This window comes from Dendrobium catenatum, unplaced genomic scaffold, assembly GCF_001605985.2.
Source record: "Dendrobium catenatum unplaced genomic scaffold, ASM160598v2 fragScaff_scaffold_758, whole genome shotgun sequence".
NCBI lineage: Eukaryota > Viridiplantae > Streptophyta > Magnoliopsida > Asparagales > Orchidaceae > Dendrobium > Dendrobium catenatum.
Genome location: NW_021319220.1, coordinates 54465 through 72762, shown reverse-complemented (window position 1 = coordinate 72762; position 18298 = coordinate 54465). Strand labels below are relative to the sequence as shown.

Below are 18298 nucleotides of genomic sequence, written 5' to 3'. Positions count from 1 at the left end.
GGCTCATTCCTCGTTTGGAAATATTTTTCAGGAGAGAAGTAATGGCTGCACGACAACCTTACACTTATCGTCGTAGGGGACCTCAGGAGGAAGAAAGGTTCCATTTGTTTTTATGTTTTAAGTCTAAGTTTGACTTTGTATCTGATTATGAACAGTAAGTGGTGTTTATGTAATGATGTGTTGAAAGTTTTTAGTGGTCTTGAGACAATTGAACAATTTGGAACAATCTGAATTTATTGTTGTTAGTGGTTCTTTCTTATATTGGATGATGATTATGTTGTCTAATTAAAGTTTTTAATTAGAATTGTTTATGTTTTATTATAGTTTTCCGTACGACCTTTTGCTCCTGCCCCGTTAACTCGGGCTAGCCGGGTCGGGTCGTGACAAGAGTGGTATCAGAGCAAAGGTTTAATAATGATCAATGAAAGAGCCTATAGGATGATTGATTGAGTCTTAGAATGTTTAGGAAGTGTAATTTTATGATTATTTGTGAATTATGATTGATGTGTTTTATCTCAGGAGTATGGATCCTGAGTAGAATGCCACTGATGGCATTAATATGGAAGAAGGGAGGGAGCTACCAGAAGTAGCTGAACCTCAGAGGAACAACACTATGGAGTCATTCACTCAGATGATGGAAGTGATGACTCAGATGATTAGGACTTCCCAAAATCAGGCCAGTGGCAGTGGAAGTGGAGGTCGGCTTATGGATAAGAGCCTGAAACCATTTCAAGATATGAAGCCTCCACTGTTCGCAAGTGGTGGACCTATAGAGGCTGAGGACTGGCTAATGCGGATTGAGAAGATACTGGAGGGCATGTCTTGCCCAGAGGACAGGAGTGTTACACTGGCTGCTTATGCATTTGATGGCGAGGCTGAGAGGTGGTGGCGGAGTCAATTAGAAGAAACCTTTGGAGGAAGACAAAGCAGCCAAGTTTCCTGGGAAGAGTTTGTAAAGGCATTCAGAGACTGGTATGTGCCTGCGACAGCCAGGAGACATATGCAGGATAAGTTCAACAGATTGGTTCAGGGAGACCGATCTATTTCTCAGTATGAGGCAGAGTTCACAATATTATCCAGGTATGCCCCACACCTGATACCCAATGCTGAAGAGAAGTGCAACCGTTTTCTGAATGGGTTAAAGGACATGATAAGGTAGCCTCTTGTGCCTTTTGGAATTGAGGATTATCCCACTTTGATGGAAAGAGCCAGAAGGATTGAGATGGACATGCTGGCAACTCAAAAGAGAAGGGATTTTCAGAAGAGAAAGATAGAGGGCAGGTCAAAGCCTTCCCAGATGACTCAGTCTTCTCAGTCAGGGGTTTCTACTTGGAAGAAACCCAGATCCAGTGGTTCTGACAACAGTGCTTCAACTGCTACCTTGTGAAGTAAGTGTGGGAGAACGCATAAGGGAGAGTGCCTCTCAGGAACTAATACTTGTTACTGGTGCCATCAGCCTGGGCACATGGCGAAGTCTTGTCCTCTTTTGGGTCAGAAATCTGCTACAGAGGTGAGGTCAAACAACAACACTCAAAGGACAGCAGGTAGACCAAGAGCTGTGGAGTCTACTGCTTCTGTGCCTTCTCAAGGTCAGACTCGTCAGAATGTTCAGCCACGAGTCTATGGATTGTCCCAGCAAGAAGCTAAGGGGTCTCCTGATGTGGTTACATGTGCGTAATTTAATTAATTGTAATGAATTTTCTTTTATGAATATGAATGGATAATAAATGAAAATGAAATGAACCAATCAATGAATAATATATTTTGTAAATGAATGTTGCACTTGTTTATGTTTATGGACAATCCTTATGTGTGATAGACCCGTTAGAATTCTGTTTGATACTGGAGCGTCATACTCCTTTGTTTCAGAAGAATTTGTTAGATCTGCTAATTTGCTTCCTACCTTTATGTTGAAGTCTCTATCAGTTCTAATGCCTAATGGAACTCATTTGGAAGCTAAGTAGAGATGTCAAGTAAATTTGAGGATTCGTGATAAGAACTTTGAGGCTGATCTGATTATTTTACCGCTTTTTGAGTTTGATGCAATCTTAGGCATGGATTGGTTATCTTGCCATTTCGTGACTATAGATTGTAACAAAAAAGAGGTTAAGTTTTGTATGCCAGGAGAAGAGAAGTTCAAATTTCAGGGAGATAGAGGAGTAACTGCAGTGATTGTGCCATCCTTGAAAGCTTTTCAGATGTTAAAGAAAGGATGTGAAGGTTTCTTGGCCTATGTTAAGGAGGAAAAGAAAGAAGAAAGAGAGCTGAAGGATATTCCAATTGTTCAGGAATTCCCAGAAGTGTTTTCAGATGATCTACCTAGTTTACCTCCAAGTAGAGAAATAGGTTTCTCTATTGAGTTAGTGGCAGGAGCTGAACCTGTTGCTAAGGCTCCTTACAGAATGGCAATTAAGGAGCTTAAGGAGTTGAAGGAGAAATTACAAGAGTTGCTTGAGAAGGGTTTCATCCAGCCTAGTACCTCCCCTTGGGGTGCTCCTGTATTGTTTGTTAAGAAGAAGGATGGAAGCCTAAGGCTTTGTATAGACTACAGAGAGCTGAATAAGTTGACAGTAAAGAACAAGTATCCTCTCCCAAGGATAGTTGATTTGTTTGATCAGTTGGAGGGTGCTTCGTGTTTTCTAAGATTGATTTGAGGTCAGGATATCACCAGCTCAGGATTAGAGAGGAGGATATTGCAAAGACTGCTTTCAGTATCAGATATGGGCATTATGAGTTTACAATGATGCCTTTTGGCTTAACAAATGCCCCTACAGTGTTTATGGATCTCATGAATAGAATCTTTAAGCCTTCTTTAGATCTATTCGTGATAGTATTCATAGATGATATACTTGTTTACTCCCCTGATGAAAGAATGCATGCAAATCATTTAAGGTCAGTATTGTATACCTTAAAAGATAATGAATTGTATGCTAAGTTCTCCAAATGCGAGTTTTGGTTGAAGAGTGTTAAATTTTTGGGGCATGTGATTTCTGATGGGAAGATATTTGTGGATCAGCATAAGGTACAAACTAATAGTAGACTGGCCAAGACCTGCTACAGTGACTGATGTTAGGAGCTATTTGGGATTGGCAGGCTACTACAGGAGATTTGTTGAAGGATTTTCACAGATAGCAATGCCTCTATCCAGATTGACTCAGAAAGCAATGAAGTTTGAATGGACAGCTCAGTGTGAGGAAGCTTTTCAGAGGTTGAAGCAGTGTTTGATAACTGCTCCAGTGCTGACTATTCCCTCAAGGACAGATGGGTTTTAGCTTTACAGTGATGCCTCACATAAAAGGTTGGGTTGTGTACTGATGCAGAATGGGAGAGTCATTGCCTATGCTTCTAGGCAATTGAAGAATCATGAGAGGAATTACCCAACCCACGATCTGGAGTTAGCAGCAGTAGTTTTTGCCTTGAAGATCTGGAGGCATTATTTGTACGGAGTTCGGTGTGAAGTTTTTACTGACCACCAGAGTTTGAAGTATATCTTCACTCAGAAGGAATTGAATCTAAGGTAGAGGAGATGGCTAGAACTCATAAAGGATTATGAGTTGGATATTCAGTATCATCCGAGCAAAGCAAATGTGGTTGCTGATGCTTTGAGCAGAAATAATTCAGGTAGTGCAAACTGGATGATTACACAGCAGCAAGAGTTGATAAGGGATTTGGAGAAGTTGGAGATTTCAGTGGTTCGGCTCAATGATGCAGAAATTATAAGGTTGAATCAGACTACAATTATGTCAACCTTTCCAGAAAGGGTACGAGAAGCTTTACCACTTGATGCAGATTTTAAGAAGATACTGGATATGGTTAGTGTGGGTCACATTGAAGATTTTGAACTTGATGGTGAAGGATTGCTTCGATATAAGGACAGATTGTGCATTCCAGATGTGAATGATTTGGGGAAAGAAGTTCTTCAGAAGCTCACTACTCCAGTTACACCATTCACCCAGACAGTAATAAGATGTATCAAGATTTGAAGGAGGTGTTTTGGTGGCCAGGAATGAAGAGAAGTGTAGCAGATACAGTGGCAAAATGTATTTCATGTCAGATGGTTAAGGCTGAACATCAGAAGCCAGGAGGATATCTACAGCCCTTACCCCTACCAAAGTGAAAATGGGAAGACATTGCTATGGATTTTGTGGTTGGTTTATCCAGATCCAGAAGAGGATGTGACACTTTATGGGTGATTATTGATAGGTTGACTAAGTCTGCACACTTTATACTTATCAAACAGTCTGATCCAGTTGAAAAATTGGCAAGTCTGTATGTTGATCAGATTGTCAGATTGCACGGTGTACCGAAGACTATAGTGTCAGACAGAGATGGGAGATTTACTTCCAGATTTTGGAAGAAAGTTCAGGAAGCTTTGGGTACCAGACTTACCTTTAGCACAACTTTCCACACTCAAACAGATGGGCAGTCAGAAAGAACAATCCAGACCTTAGAAGATTTGCTCAGATTATGTGTTCTGAATTTTAGTGGTAAGTGCGAGGCATATGTACCCTTAATTGAATTTGCCTATAACAACAGTTTCCAAGCAAGTATCGGTATGGCTCCATACAAGGCTTTATATGGGAGAAGGTGTATGGCACCTTTAAATTGGACTGAGACAGGAAAAAGAAAGGTAATTGGTGCTGATCTGGTTGATGATACTACAGAAAAGATCAGATTGATCAGAGATAGATTGAGGGCAGTGCAAGACAGACAGAAGAAATACTATGATGCCAAGCACAGACCAGTTGAGTTTGATGTGGGAGAGTTTGTGTTTCTTAAAGTCAGTCCAATGAAGGGAGTAAAAAGATTTGGTAAAGTGGGAAAGCTGAGTCCAAGATTTGTAGGTCCTTTTGAGATTTCAGAAAGGATTGGAAAGGTGGCCTACAGGTTGATTCTACCAGCACACATGAGTGGAGTACATAATGTGTTTCATATTTCCTCCTTAAGGAAATATATTTCAGATGAGACACAAAGGATTAGTATAGATGTGGTAGACATTCAACCTGACTTGACATTTGTTAACGAACCAGACAAGATTCTTGACTTTGAAGTTAAGCAGTTGAGGAGCAGAGCGATTCCTTTTGTTAATGTGCTTTGGAAGCACAGTTCTGAGAAGAATGCCACTTGGGAGGAGTCAGAGATGAGGGAGACCTACCCTCACCTTTTTTACTAAGGTATGTTTTTCTAAGTTAGTCTTAAATTTCGAGGACGAAATTTTTATAAGGGAGGGAGAATTGTAAAACCCGAAAATACTATTTTAGGGCGTCGCACGCTTTTCAAAGCGTCGCGACGAATTTTTAAGTAACATTTTCAACGTTAACGGAATTCAACAAAAATAATTTTAGAAAATCATACGCGAAATTCTGATCATTTTGATATAAATAACCCTTACCTAATTTAGCCTATTTTAGTAGTTAAAATTAATTGAAGTTTCGTAATGACAACTTTACCCCTCATATGTATTAAGGCCAAATTCATTTAAGTGAGGGTATTTGAGTAATTAGCAAGCCCCATTTCCTCTTAATAGCATAACTGAGCCCTCATCTCCCCATTCACGCGTGAAATTACCGAAAACGAGAGAGAGGGAGCGGACGGTTCGGCGGTCGGGCAAGGGGTGACGTGCGTTCCGGCGACGATCTTCCGGCGAAACTTATAGGTCAAATCGAAGAGGACGACGAGTGAAACACTCCGGTATGATTATTTTCATATGAATCCCTCTCAATCTCAAATCTTTTGGAAAAGAATTTTCTAGGGTTTAGAGAAAATATGGAATTTCTTTTCAAAATTGAAAAGGAATATTAAGGAAAGAATTTGAACGGTAAATATGAAGTTTCAATTGATTCTAAGAAGGTTTGAAATTTAGGGTTTTTTCTCAAAACTTTCCCTTTGAAAATCCCTTCAATCTATAGAGTGATGCTCTAGAGACCTAAGTACAAAGTACTCTATCACTACCCCGTGGATCTCTACTTCACTAAGAACAAATATATCAACTATACTGAAGATTACAAGTGCATCTAAAAATCTATGAAGGCACAGAGATAAACTTTTGGAGATCCACTAAATTAAAACCTTAGTGTGATATCCAAGCAAACTTTTGGAGATCCACTAAATGAAAATCTTGGTATGACATCCAAGAACACTTTTGGAGATCCACTAAATGAAACCTTAGTGTGACATCCAAGAAAATTTTTGAAGATCCACTAAATGAAAACCTTAGTGTGACACCCACAAGCAAAAATAAACTCTCAATATGCATGACCATTTGCTAAAAGGCCATGTGGAAGAATTATAGTGAATACAAATACAATTAGTGTTAGAAGGCTCGTGATCGCATAACACTTCATTCACAAGCAAAAGTAAATGAATCGTCATATACAATGCAATATGGTCATCGTCAATACTTGTTGACTCACAATTCGACCATGGATGGTATCAAGTGGCATACAAGCAATGCTATGGATATCTTATAAACATGAATAAGAAATTTATGACGGGCGTTATACTCACAACCAACAATACATAGTGAATGCGTATGCAAGCTCCGTGTGGATGAGAGAAGTTGACATGCAAGCAATAATATAATGATTTTTTTATACGAATACCAAAAATTGTAAGAATGGTTGAGATGCAAGCATCAACGAACAATTATGAGCGATGACCTATGGTGAACAGAATCCTTATATCTCACTCATAATAGCAAGTAATATGAACTTGATGAGTAAAGATAGTTGTAATAGGGATATTCATAAAAGATATACATATAAATGTAGCGAGGTCTCCATTATCAACAACAATTCAACATACAAGCAAAGGTACAGGCAAGGATAATACACTAGTAAAGAATACAATCACATATAAACTATGTAGCAAGAGCCCGTGAATATTGCAATGCTCTTGTAGTCAACCATCATTCAGCATCATGCAAAATACATTGAACCTCTACAAGCAAGAGTAAGAGATCTGCAATACATACAATTTCTCTACGAATATAGATGTACGTATAATATGCCACCCATTGGTAGATACAAAAAGACTTCAGTAAATGCAGTATCCTGTAATCAATTTCAGCCCGTAAATGAATACATCTACCTACCTATATGCAACAGTGGCAGTGTACTACATGAGCCAAAGACCACAACAAAGTATATGAAGAATACGACAGATACAAGCTCCCACGAGCTTCTGCTGGAGCCCCACTATGAACATTACATACTATCTACGAGCAACTACTGAAAAAGACTACAACAAAATGAACTTCTATGAGCCATCATAAAAGACCCGTTGAATATTTTCAAAATACCCCCCCACACATACACTGTAGTTTGTATACAAAAGTACACTAAATAGGGATATACAATCAAGAATCCACATGGGCCCCGATGAGCGTATTATCGGCACACACATAATATCTAGAGATGTTACACGGGTCAATAAATTTGAACCCAATCTTTTTAAGCAGATTAGTAGAAATCGACAAGGTTCAATAAATAATTATAAAATACCCCCAAACACCCGCATAGGCCCCTGACGAGTGTGATGTAAGAACACACATGACGTCTAGGGATGCTATGTAGGTTAATAAATTTAAACTTGATCCTCCTAAGCATGTAAATAAGAGTCGACAAGGTTCAACAAATAATTATAAAATGCCCCCAAACACCCGCATGGGCCCCGGCAAGCATGTTATTGGTACACACGTGACATCTAAGAATACTGCATGAGTTTGTAAGTGAATTCAAGTTCGAGCCGATCCTTCTATACGGGTAGATAGCAGTTGACACGACTCGAACCATCAAATAAATATAAGGTCGCGAGGTCGATTGGGATATTTATTATATACATTCATATTAGGCCTTCAAGGCCTATAATTAAGAGAATTTACTAACAAAGACATAAAGCCTACGAAACCTAATCCCTATCGGCAAGTCGATAGGGTTGACAATATTGAAAACATAAATATTTTTAAATGACCCCAAAAATCTCGATGATGACCGTGTTGAACGAAAATCTCAACAGGAGTCCATTTCAAATGCTTTCCAAATTCCACCCAAATATTCACAAAAATCCAAAAATCCTAAATTCCTAAGGATATTTAGAACTGAAATCCAACCATTAAACACTTAAAGTAAAACCCATCCACCTTCCACAACAGTTTGCCGAGGTGGACAAATAAAAATTTACTTCAGCTCACATTGAACTAATGTCTAGTCGAAAATATCACTAGGATCCATTCTTAAATAATCTCCTACCAATAAGGACGTCCTACGTGTCCTCTGACAGGAGATTTTGCTGTCAAATGGCATCGCAAGATAAACAGTTATGACTCGGGGCACTCTGAACCGAGTGGTTTTGCCGCCAAATGGCACCACAAAATACCAATTATGGCTAGAGTCAATACGCTCCTTAGTGGCATCAAATCCTTGAGATATGAATCAATAGGATACGAAGCCCTCTGTTAGCTAAGGTTGATTCAAATTTATCCCCTTAGACAAACATTCATCCCAGGTCTATAAGGTCCCCTTAGACGAAGCAACTCATGGCTGCCGACAAGGATCCTTCTGTCAGGTAGGGTCGATTACCTCCTCTGACTAAGTAGACCATGGACCACGATGGACGGGGACAACATAACCATGGGATCTTGATCGGGTCCATTATTCATTCCACCACCATCCGGTTTAAGTGCAAGATGATGAAATTTTATATTTTAAATATCAAACCTTGAACTTCCAACATCCAAACTCTTCAAATTCCAGAATTCCTTAAGCTCATGCCGCTACTATATGCTTGATACTAAGTATCTATGGATATAATGTATTTGATTGACGTCTAGCCTTAATCGAAAGTTCTCTCTCGTGATCGGAGGGGTAATTAACTATAGGGGCTTGCGACTATAGGAAACCAGAACTCATATCATAAAGTCCTCGCAAAATGAGGGTGAAATCTCTAGGTAATGTCTTATCTACAAAACCATCTATCTTCCCAAAATTTACCCCGGAACTTAATCCGTTAAAACTCCTCCCGGAAAAGAAAAAGCAAACAGTCGGGCGGAGGCCGGGGCTGAATTTTTGGAGCCCACAATTATAGAGGAATTAAGTTAAAGTATCATACATTGAAGTTATGGGAGAGAGTAATTGAGTATAGATTATAAGATAAAAACTATTAATTTCAAATTGCACTTACAATGATATTTTGTTCTTGTAATCCTAATGTTTTGAGCAGGAAAATAGTGAAAAAATCTTAAGAAATGGACCAATGCCATAGTGCCACAAAGACAACGCTGCAGAGCTAAAGCTCATTCTAGCACCATAGCGGAGAGCTCACAAGAATTCAGTTGAAGTGCTTAGCACCGAAGCACTATCTAGGATACGCCGCAGTGTTGGATCGAGCGTTGTGGAGGGAGTCAGTTGAAACGGTGAACCGAAGCGATGAATGGTCAACCAACACGCCGATTCAACAGCATTGTAGTGCCACCAAGCCAACGTCGTAGCGCTCATTTAGTTAGTTTGTAAAACTATAAATAGTGGCCTTAGACTTCTTGAAAGGGCATAGCACATATGTGGAGTTGTTCGGTATAAGTCTATGTGATTGTGAGGGCTGTCTTGAGAGGGAGTAGCTTGTTTAACTTGTATTTTGAGTGTTATATTTGTGTGGAGCAAAGTGAAGAAGTGTAAAGTGGTTATAATCTTAATTTCGAGTCATTTCTAAACTTTGTTTTACATTGTTTACCTTGTTTGCCTTGTGTTTTCAGTTTGTAATTTGTTATTTATTTAGTGATATAAAATGTTTCTTATAAATTACAACATATCCATGTGTAGCTAATCATTAGTCTGAATCTATGATTATTTAAAGGGAATGTATTTCTTAGAGTAGATTTAATCTTTAAAGTATCCATGCTCTTTTTAATTTCTTGGTGCTTCAATTGGTTTATGTATAGACCGTACATAAATTAAAAATCTAGTGTGATCCAGAACCTCGACGGAGGAATAAAAGAATAATTAGAGATTTTAAAATATAGTCCAGCCATAATATAAACATATGATGATTAGGATTATGGATCTTAAAGAGATAGAAGAATAATATTTAGGATGGATTCTAGCTAATACTCCAATGAACTCAATAGAAACGATGAATACTTATACTCTTATGCACAACAATAATAGGTAGTAAACCACTCTAAAGCAATCATGTACTTTCAAAAAATCATAAGTTCAGAATTTCTAAAAATAGTGAATTTTCTTACTGCATTAGAAACTTTTCACTTTTAATATGCACCACCCTTTAAAATCATCAAGCAAGATGAGTTTAACAGTTCACTAGGCAGTAGTGAAGCGAACTTGGATAGTTCTAATTTGTCCTCATCGGATCTTCGGATCGACAGTCTTCTCGTTAATATATTACTTGATACAACACATGCACTTCCGCTAAATATGACTTATATCATAGAAAAAATTAAACTATCATTAGAAAACTAAGTCTTGTGTGTAAGTTAAAGCACAAAACTCTGCATTTGCAATAACTAATAGCAACAGTCCTATCAATAGGTTATGACATGATACTAATGTTTTTTAAAATTAGTTTGGATTCATACTAAGTAGGTTTACTATGGAAGCTATACATTTGTTGAGAGCTTTGATGAAGAAGTATAGAGAGAGTAAGGAGGATTTACATATGATATTTATTTACTCGAAAGCATATGATAAAATCCAAGATAAGTGCTTGGGATGGCTCTAGAAAAGAAAAGAGTTAATAATTCTTATATTCAAGTCATTAATGATATATATGGAGGTTGTTACTTATGTTCAAACACAAGGTGGTTTAACTAAGTATTTTTCGATTTCAATTGGAGTACATCATGGATTAGCTTTAAGCCCAAATCTTTTTGTTTCAATCATAAATGTTCTTACTAGACATTTACAAAAGGATGTACTCTGGCGCATGCTTTTTACTAATGATATTTGTCTTGTTGATAAGACTAAAGAGGGAGTAGAAAGAAAATTTGAATTATGGAGGTCAACCATATAGTCTAAAGGTTTTCATTTGAGTAGATCTAAAGCTGAATATATGGAGTGTAATTTTAGTAGTAATAGATCCAATGATAGGATTGTTACTTAGGGTGATAAACTGATTAAAAAGAGTGCACATTTTAGATATCTCGGGTCTATTGTTCAAAGTGATGGTAAAATAGATGGGGATATTATTAGTAGACATCAACTTGGATGGTTAAAGTGGAGGAATATATCGAACCTGTTGTGTGATAGAAAAGTAACCCTCAAACTTAAAGAAAAAATTTATAAGATGGTGTTGAGACCTGCAATGCTTTATGGCGCAGAATGTTGGTCATTAAAATAGAAGTATAAAATTAAGTTAAGTGTTACATAGATGAGGATGCTTAGGTAGATGAGTGGATTTACACTTAGAGACATAATGAGAAATTAGTATATACGTGAAAAGGTTGAAGTAGCTCCAGCGGTAGATAAGAATAGAGAGGGTTGTCTTAGATGGTTTGGTCACATAAAACGTTGGCTTCCAATGACTCAGTTAGGAGAGTAGATGTGGCCTATGTTAAGAAAGGTAGAGGTATGCCTAAAAAGACTTGGTTAAAAAGTATTAGAAATGACCTTTATTTTTTTATTTAAATGAGAATGTGACTCTTAATAGGGCACAATGGAGAAAAAAGATTCATGTAGCCGACCTCACGTATTAGGATAAAAACTTGTTGTTGTTGTTGCTATTTTTAAAATATCTCCTTTGTCTCTCCACTGATACTTATCACAAGGCCACCAAGAGACATTGGGAAACAAACCCTATTCAATGTTCCAAATTGCCTTAGGATGTGTTTCTCCTTCCAAGAAAATTGATTTTACAATTATTCCTCCTACTTCTTCTACAATTAACATTTTGATCGTTCGTTAAGAGAGATTGAATGTACAATTTTCTGAGGGACATAATGACTACCTTCGATTTGTAAGCTTAGAATTGCCTTTCTTTAGCACGCTATATCACCTAAAGCGTATTTTAATTAATATTTCTCTTCTTTTAAGTTGATTACCTAAAAGCCCAAAAGTCAATAACCTCTTGCATCACGAAGGCTGTCTAATAGACATTTGGCTAATTTTATAACTTTGGAGTACAATTTTGCTCTTTTAATTGTCTGGAAATTGACTACAATGTTGGCAACAATATGTACCACTTTTATGATTATAATTAATTAAATAAAAAATTAGTCATTAATTCTTACATGCTTGAACACTAATATATGAAATTTCCTTTCCAAAATTCTCCCTTAGACATCCACCTATTATGAAAATTTGGTGGCTACACATCTATTGAAAAAGTTGAAGTTATTCTAAAAAATCTCTCACATTCAAAGTGAAAACCCTAGAGTTTCACCTCTTGCAAAATCCATTGATTTTTTTCCTTTCTACAGTCAAACGCCTATACTTTCTCTTGCAAAAATTCTACATCAAATCAAAGGGAGTTCTTTCATATTTGAGTTGAAATTTTCCAAGTTCAAATCCATCCATCATTTGTAAGCAAGTTGGTTTTAAATTTTTTTAATTTATTTGCTTATGTTATTTTGGAGAATAGCACATGTTTAAATTATTTTTCTTATGCTCAATTTTTTTTTATGGATTGATGAAATTTATTTGTTATTTGTTTAAATCATGATTTATGTTTGATGAGACTATATGTTGTGTTTGTTGAGATTTTGCCATTGATTTGTCGCAATAAAATAATATATTTGCCATTTTTCTTTGGCTGAAATTAAATATTAAATTTGTTGAAATTTAAGTTTAGGATTTGAAAATCAAGTTTCATTGTTCAGAAATTAAAACATAGTGAGTGTTAAAATCAAACCTTATGATGTCAAAATCAAATTACATATTTATGGAAATCAAATACTTGGCATTAATTTTTAATTTCCTAAATTTATTTTCTGATTTTCTGAAAGTCAGATATGCTGAAATTAGATTTTAGAAATCCTGAAATTATTTGTACAGCTTAATAAAATCAATCAATCTCTAAGTTTACAAGATTTATTTCTCATATTTGTTGAAATATATTTCATTTTTATAAAAATTTAATAATACTTTTGCTGAAATTGGCATACATATTTGCTCAAATTTATTTTACATACTTGCAAAAATTATTAATAGATTTTATTTGCATGTTGTCAAATCACATTTGTTCATTTATCAAGTTTGAAAGTGCTGAAATTATTATTTTATTTTATAAAGATCATCTTTTGATTTGCTGAAATTAAATATTGTAAAAACAATTTTACATTTGTATGATTTAATATTTGAAATTTTTTTTAAGTATTTTATTAAAAGCGTTGTTTGTAACTCACATAGAACTTTCATATAAGGTTAAAAATAATTGTGAGCTTATTTTAGTTAAATTATTGCAGGTGTTATTACATTGTAAGGTGATCAATTGAGTCATTTTGTAAGGACAACATTTTGGTTCAAGTCTAGCAAAAGTTAATAGTTTAGAAATCATCAAGATAAATATTTTTATTTTTTTCTAAGACATTGGCTTAGTGTGATTGTTATTGTTGTGTTTTGATTTGGGGTTTTATTCACCAGGGTAAAAGAGTATAAAGATTGTATCGTTTTGAATTTTCAGTGGGATAGTGGAATCCTAGCTGGGGTTTGCTAGGCATGGGCATAGGTTGGGGCCAAAGCACATAAAAATATTTGTGTTTGTTGTCTCTCTTGCTTTATTTTATCTTGCACTTATTTACTTACTATTGTTATAAATAGTGTGATTACTCTGATCATCTCTTATTATTATTTTTAATATTATTTATGGTCAAGCTTCAATTGAATTACTCATATCTGTTTCACATCTAAATGTAATTAATTTTTTTTTTTCAAAAAGCCTAATTCCCCCATCGCCCTCTTGGGAGCCATAGTCACACCTCAACTTTATTTTTTAATAATATTGATATAAATTATCAATATTGCACGAAAAAAAGCAACATCTCATATACGAGGGTTTGTTTGAAATGGCTGCGGCATTTTATAAAGTTGATTGTGAAGTTATGTAGGAAAAGTAACATAGCTGCTGTTGTAAAAAAACAGTTTTCCACCACATAAATTTTTGAAAAATAATAAGAAAGCGGCAACCATACAAAATTACGATGGCTATCTAACAAACAAAGCTATCCCAAACAAAATTTTAATCTTTGTTCAACTAATTCTAAGACCTCGAACTTCTAAACGCTTTCTTCATTATTTTATCTTTCCACTTATTCCAACAAATGCCTTACCAATTATAACTATACACACCAATGCACCACATGTTGAATATATTTTGTAAGCATCTTCATACTCAATAAAAAATAGCCCTTGTATAATCAAAAACATTTTGGAAATTCTACAACTATTCTAATACAAATAAATTCTCAATCAAATATATCTTCAAAACTTTTAGCACACCATTAAAACACACCTTTCTTTCTTAATGCACAGCATATCAATTCTTGTGATATTCAATTATATGCCTTCCAACGATCAATGAAAACTATACGAAGATAATTTCTTTGCTCCTATACTTTTTAATTAATTTTCTCAACATAAAATCACTTTTCTAATATATATTTCATTCCTAGGATAAATTCAAATTGAATATCTTAAACAAGCATAATTTTTTGGAGTCTGTATTTCATTATTCTCTCATAGTTTTATCATATATGGCTTCCATAGTAGTTATTGAATTATGTTTTCTATATTAAATGAAGGCCTACATGTACTAGATTTAATAATTTTGCTTTGGTGTTGTTTTAAGAAACAATAAATTCTTTAGCTGATCTCCATGAATATTCTATTCAGTACTAACTATGCTCTATAGGTAATACATAGCTTATTCAGAAAGCCCATGAGTCACATTCCCCAACGCTTTATGAACATTAGGTAAAATCTTCACCTCAGGTCCCCGGCTTAAAAAAGAAACTTGCCCACTAATAAACGAACTAAGCCATCAAAATCCCGTCTCTCCAACAAAACTAGAATAGAACAATGGAATCTACAAATTAATACTAATCATAAGCACTGCGGCTTCAAAGGATGAGAAATTGACCAATACCTGGAGACGAAGAGCGTCCATGTCAGCTCGCAGAGCAAACCGCGGCCCATCGCCGGCTCCAATAATGGAAGCCACGATTCCAGTTTTGGCGACTGGCCAGGTGTACTGAACGCCGAGGGCTTCGAGCTCGGATCGAATGAGCTCGCTGGTCTTGTACTCCTCGAAGCCAATCTCCGGGTGTTGGTGGATCTTCCGCCTAATGCTCCTCATCCAGTTCATGAACTCCGGTTCCCGCGCGGAGTTCAGAAGATCTTCATAGTGTAATGCGGTTGAAGAGAGAATGGCCAAGGAGTGAAGAGAGATAAAGAAGAGAAGCCGAAGAGAAAACATGGAGGTGGAAATGAATTGCCGGCTTCCAGATTGGCATGGAGACTCGAGTTTAAGGAGTTTGCTTCTGTTTCATAACCAAAAAAAAAAAATATATTCAAACCCATCATTATTGCTTAAAAAATTGATATTTTATTATAATTATTAGTTCTACAGATAAGATCACATATTTTAATACATTTTTAAAAATATATATTATAATTTCAAAATATTTACAAGCATATCATCTAAATTATATAAGAATATAAAATTTGGAAGTCATTTAATATTTTAAATAGTCCAAAGTTAATGTAAACATATTTTTAGATTTTTTTTTTTGAACGAGGGTATCTATTCACTGTCACACCAAAGGGAGCGTTTGGTAGCGTAACTAATCCCTCGGCAGAACCTAGCAAGGTCACTCACCGTCATCGGGCCCACACTTATTTTGTCCCAATGAAGAGGCGAGGCCGTAGTATAGGAGATTTAAACTCAAATGGGGGGTTCGCAACTTTGCTCGCCTATCAACCACCCTAAGCCTCGGTGGGTTGAATATTCATATATGAACGAAATGTATCAAAAATATTCTTGACAAAATTTTTTTCGAAATTAATAAGTATGCCTTCGAGTGCTTGAATTAAGGATTCATTTGCGACGGCTTTCTTATTGCTTCTTAAAATTGTTTTTTAATACAAAATTTTTTTAACTAAAAATTTTTGCACTAGAAATTTACCTTTAAAAAACAATAAAAATTATTTCAAACAAAACCTAAATTTATTTATATGGACATATCACTGTTGATTTTATTGGTACTAGAAACATTGCTATAATCTATTTATATTATAATATTATTTCTCAACATTTATGGCTTTCTTAATATTTTCTAAAAATTTTTTAGTATAATATTTTTAGTTCAAAAAAATTTATACTAAAAAATTATTTAAGAGAACAATAAAAAAATTGACCCAAAACAAAGCTTATATTAACATCACTTCTAGAATGGGTGCATATACTCAACAATACAGCCCACCTCACTAGCTAGATTTTTTTAAAAGGTGGCTCTGCATGTAATTGAGAATTTGCAAAAATTAAATATGGAAAAAAAAAATCAAAAGTATAAAAGTTGGAATCATCACTTATAATTAGGGTGCAAAGCCTCACAAGATAGATAAATTATTCTGTGTAGCATCCGTAAGAGAAAAACCGTCCGAATATAGTGTACACTCACAATCCAAATTATTCTTCCCGTTCGCATGCTGCACGAAATAATTACTCCATTGGATAAGACTATCTATCCTATCTTTTCTCCCCTCTTCTTTTTCTCTTTTACTTTTACTTCAATTCTTCTTTGCTAAAAACTTCAATTACAGAGGCATTTATTGTGTCCGCTAGAACTGTCATTATTAAATGCGGACACCGAATGGTATCCATAGCCCAATAAAAATGTGTCACATCACCCCTATTCGATACTGCGGCTCGGTACTACTCGGTACTGAGCTCGGTACTGAATGACGTGGCTACACCTGATTGGCCTCTGGACGATAAGTTGTGTCCGGTCTCCCCATAGAATAATCTCTTCCGCTTGAGGATATTTCATAGTTTACTTTATAATGTTCTCTCTAATAATAGGGACAACTAAAAATCTAAATATTAAATAATAATTATTGCAAAATTATGTGTAAATTTTTTAAATTATATTTATAAATTAATAGATAAAAAATAAATGTATAAATATAGATAAAAATTATATCAATATATTATAATTTTAATTTTATCAAAATGAAGATGATAATCATTGAATTTACTTCGAATTAATAAAATATAAATTTTTTTATGTAACATTAATCTCAAAATAAATTCTATAATTTTTAAATACATTAATATAATTTATATTAAACTATTCTTGTTGCGGGCTAGAATATTCACGGCGATAAAGTATCCGATTTTACGTCTTAGCATTACATGAGTATTCAGCTCACAAACAGAGAAAAAACAAAAACATCAGAAATTTTTTACGTGGAAAGTCAAAGGGAAAACTACAGGATCATGTCCAGTTCAAATGATTCCACCAATGTTTGAATAGATTGCAAATGATCGGTTTGTCTTAGAGGTTGAGGAAAACAAGATTTAGCAGTCAACCGTTAAGTTGAAATCTTGTGACAAAAAGGGATCGGACGGAAGTCCAACAACGTTCGATGGACGAGCGAAAATACTACGTCAGCTAGTGGTCGGATGAAAATCCTGCATCAGCAGGTGGCTGGGCGGAAGTCAGACGACAATCAGTGGCCGGGCAGCAGTCAAGCAAAAGTCCAATGATGGTCGGTGATCGAGGAGGAGGAATATGGTAGCAAGAGAATTCTGATTTCTCACTTTTACTTCTCTTACTTCCTTGGGTTGCCCTCAATAAAGAATGAGCGGTATATTTATAATTTCTTGGGAGTGGCATGATCAGTAAATAGGGAGAAGATCAAAGACATGTTGGGAGTGTTTTAAATGGATGGTTGATATCGACTTCCTTGATTGTGGACCTTTTATCGAGTATTTGAGTGTCTTAATGACATCAGAGTTCTAAGATCTTGGGGCTCGTTGGATTTATATCGTCGAGCTGCTCGATTTGACTATAAGCATGTCATGTCTGGAAATTGTTTGGTCGTCCATTTTATGATTTGAACCTTCCTGATCTATTTGGGCTTAGATTGGGTAGAATTTGATGTTGTTGGGTTCATACTTTCAAGATGTTTAGTTCAACTATAAGTTTGTTGAAATCGAAGTTCGAATGATCCCAAATTTAATTTCAAAAGCTTCCAACTCAAATTTGCCTCGAGATTTTTGTCTTATCAAGATAAATTTTTGATGATGTATCAATTCTAATATTATTTTTTTTATAAAGATAATAAGTCAG

General features: G+C 35.4%; 1 protein-coding gene across 1 annotated transcript in view; it reads right to left on the bottom strand.

Moving 5' to 3' along the window:
- Positions 1-15497, bottom strand: part of LOC110106168 (IAA-amino acid hydrolase ILR1-like 3) — a 43819-nt gene extending 28322 nt beyond the window's left edge. The window contains exon 1 of the mRNA XM_020835943.2: positions 15091-15497. Coding sequence (XP_020691602.1) covers positions 15091-15420 — 330 coding nt within the window. The 5' untranslated portion in view covers positions 15421-15497. The remainder of the gene's footprint in view (positions 1-15090) is intronic.
- Between the last annotated feature and the right edge of the window lie 2801 nt (positions 15498-18298).